General features: G+C 42.8%; 1 protein-coding gene across 2 annotated transcripts; it reads right to left on the bottom strand.

Moving 5' to 3' along the window:
- Positions 1–512: 512 nt before the first annotated feature.
- Positions 513–3,038, bottom strand: LOC123514937 (astacin-like). Of its 2 annotated transcripts, XM_045273201.1 has the most exons (7): positions 2,985–3,038; positions 2,531–2,670; positions 2,019–2,154; positions 1,791–1,869; positions 1,529–1,649; positions 1,240–1,418; positions 513–1,139 (listed from the first exon to the last, which is right to left on the bottom strand). In XM_045273201.1, exons 1-7 carry the CDS (start codon positions 3,021–3,023, stop codon positions 898–900), a joined length of 936 nt encoding a protein of 311 aa, XP_045129136.1. In that variant the 5' UTR covers positions 3,024–3,038; the 3' UTR covers positions 513–897. The 2 variants fall into 2 exon arrangements, with proteins under 2 accessions (XP_045129136.1, XP_045129137.1); XM_045273202.1 differs by lacking the exons at positions 2,531–2,670; positions 2,985–3,038 and adding an exon at positions 2,426–2,510.
- Positions 3,039–3,489: the final 451 nt, after the last annotated feature.

The following is a 3,489-nucleotide window of genomic DNA, read 5'->3' as shown; positions in this document are numbered from 1 at the left end:
CTACTACTAATACAGTTATTAATGTAAAAGGTTTCATCTGAAACTATCGATAAAACACGCAAAAAAAGGCCAGTGTTATTTTCATGAACTTCACATGAAGAATACAGTGCACAAGGAGGCAACGAAAGTGCGGTGGACTTATTGCCTCACCTGCTGCTGAGTTCCTTCTCCTCTCGCTTCCAGCGTGTCCAACTATAATGAGACTCCGCACCTGTTCTAGAGTTGTGCCAAAATATGTTCTCTCGATTCCCCCTCGGTGTATGAAATTATTAATTGTTCCAGCTGCAACATTTATGGTGTGCAAAGTAAATAATTTTCTTGTCTAACTAGTGTTCCCAGTCCCTTCATTTTACTTATCTATCATTATTCATTTACTTTGTATAGCATATTAGGCAACGTTCCTTTAACGAACAAACGTGGCAGTGAGCGTGAGGAAGTGCCACTGGACAGCACCATACGTATATGGAACGCCCGTCATAAGACCACGACAATCGGTGAATCAAAGAACAAAATATTAACAATGATTTATTTCTTCTATTGCAGCTGAATTAAGCTAACATCTTCACAGTTCTTTTGTAACTCGTCACAATCATGCATAAAAAATATGCAAGGAATGAATATCTTTTTTTATACATGTGAAAAAATTACACATACCTACTTAAAAAGTTAGTAGTTACATCAAATGTCCTAGGAGAAAAATTAAAATATAATAGATGAATGAAAATTGTGTTGAGGAACTAAGAAGGTAAAGAAAATCTGAACAATGCGTTTGTAAATTATCCAAATTCGTCATCGTGGGAAACTATAGAAAATTAAACAAAAACAGCAAACTTTAGATATGATGGAAAGTTAATTTCAGCGGAAGCGAGCATTTCCCGAGTTTATTGCTTCTAACTCTTAGTGGCGGCGGGCACACTCGGTGGCATACAGGTTGTTGATCTGGTTGGCGTCACTCTGTTTCATCTCGTACTTCTCCCAGGGTTCATACAGCACCACGTTGGGGTCCTTGGGCTCGACTGTCTTCTTCACACCCCACTCTTTGGAGAAGGTGTACATGCCATAGTGCATGATGCTGGCGTAGTTGTAACCCTCGCCCACGTACTGATAGTAGCTGTCCTTATTGAACTGGGACTCCATACCTGATTGGGAAGAGAATATGCAAGAGGAAGTAAATTCCAGACTCTCATGCAGATCATAAACAGAGCTTTAAAAAAAATTAAGTGATAGTTTTCACATCACCTGGAATGATGTTTTCGTAGTGAATGGTGACGTAATTGTCGCGATCATTGCGTGTGTGCTCGTGGTAGAAGCCAACAGCGTGCATCAGCTCGTGGATGGCTATTCCCACCGCGATGCAGCCGTTGGCTTCAAGAGAGAGGTACTGATTACCTCCGACCTTGCCCACGTAGGACCAGCACCTGTGGGATGGACAGACATGAGGAAGAAGGGAGCACATCGGGAACTGAGCCGCACCGCAGACTCACAAGGAACATTTCAAAGATTGGTTCCCGCGTCTCACACAACTCACCCTTGGTAATCTGAGACAATCTCGATGTAGTCACGCTGTGCGGTTCTCTCGACAAATCTGATGCAGGTCTTGGCATGGAAGTCAATCATACCCTGAACAATTATGTTTCTCTGATGTTGAGCTGCAACGAAGGAACAGAATAGTAACGTAACAGCTTGATGCTAATGTTTGATCAATCTACTGTCAAACTGTATAAACCATTTTAAGCTTAATTTAACCATAAACTGGCTGTATTTCTTTTCATGAAGGAAAAGCTATTTACTGATGGAGCTGCCGAAGACGTAGGGCACCACGCCGCCGGACCACAGGTACTGAGGTCCCAGGATGGCCGCCCTCTCGTTCTACACACACGACAAACAGTGTTATTTGACGGAATGACGAAAATGTTGTGTTGATTGTCACAGAAATAGGCAAGTCTCTATCGAGAGGACAAAGAGTGTTTCTCATATGTTCCTGTGCCAGGCCTGAGGGAGCATCCCCAGTGCCTTACCCCAGGCTCCTGTCCAGCGATGCCCATTATGTCACCTTGGAAGAGGTACGGGTTGTACATCGCCTTGGCTGCCAGTGGGATGGCGGGCGAGGCCATCACCGTCGCCACCGCCGCTGCCATAAGTACAAGACGAAGCCTGAGGAAAGAGATTATCCCTGTTGGAATCGAGAAAACAAGCGTCTAAGGTGCTTAGTTCACGAGGCTCTCGCTTGCCTCGTCCAAGCATCAAAGGTCAGAATGAGTCTCGCCTTGAGTCACGTGGATGGTCCTGAGCCAGTCTCCGCGATAAAATATGTAGTACAAAATTAACTGGGTATCATTATTGAACATATTACAATATGATGGGTTAGATAGACCACATTCTTTGTTTGATATGAGGAACAGGAAGAAAAGAGAAAATTGTATGCCTCGCCGTGTCACATCCTCCGTTACGAGACTCATTCAGGACCTGCACTGAGAGGCAAGGCAGAGGTGGTTGTCGAGCATAAGGAAACTTGCTAAGCAACACTCACATCATGCTGGGTGAAGAGACGAGGAAAGGCACGTAGTCGGCGATGCTCACTGGAGTCATGACAAATTCTATCTCTTTATTTATTATATACTTGCAGTGCCCTTGATGCTTGCGAAACTCACCAAGAGGTGTATCTGTCGCCTGTGATGTTGAAATGGTGTTGAATTATTTTGAGAGAAAGGCACGCGATTGGGTAACTGTCATTTATGAAGGAGTCTCTCAGCCTTTTTCGGCAGTGTCTCCCTTCAAGGCAATATGAGTTCTCGTGTTCCCTGAGTAACTGCTTCTTGGAATGTTCATATAGTAATTGTTATTTGTATTTGAAATTCGTATGTAAATTAATGGAATTTATGATTTCAGTTAACTTTTTATAAAAAAGATGAAACTAAAATAAACAGAAGACAATAAAATATCCAGGTAAAAGCAAACTTAGCAAGATTAGAACGTTTGCTTACTGTGAGATGTTGTGTGATCCCTGCGTATCCCTGTGGCATAAAGTTTTCTTAATTTTGTCCAATGAGGCCTGAAAATTTCTTGCCATTATGTCCCAGTGTGAGAAACCCTGATCTCTGATACCTTTGCTCACATTCTGATCAAGTAGTAGTAATAGTGAATCTGGACGACGGAGGATTGGATGACCGATTGTAATAGAGAAGCTGGAGAATAAAGGCTGGATGGCTGAAGCAGAAGGAAGCCGTGGGACGTGAGGAAGGGAGAAGTGGTGGGGAAATATTTCCTGCAAACCCCGTGGTTGCTTCTACAAGCCTTAATTTAACAACCATTCTTTTTCAGTTTCCAGTCTCACACCGACTGGGTAAGGCAGGGTGGGAGGGTGATACGTGTACCTTGAGCTTTGTACTACTACTACTACTACTACTACTACTACTACTACTACTACTAGTACTACTACTACTACTACTACTACTACTACTAGTAGTAGTAGTAGTAATAATAGTAGTA

This window comes from Portunus trituberculatus, chromosome 38 (genome assembly GCF_017591435.1).
Source record: "Portunus trituberculatus isolate SZX2019 chromosome 38, ASM1759143v1, whole genome shotgun sequence".
NCBI classification, from domain to species: Eukaryota; Metazoa; Arthropoda; class Malacostraca; order Decapoda; family Portunidae; genus Portunus; species Portunus trituberculatus.
This window is presented reverse-complemented; position numbering and strand designations above follow the sequence as displayed.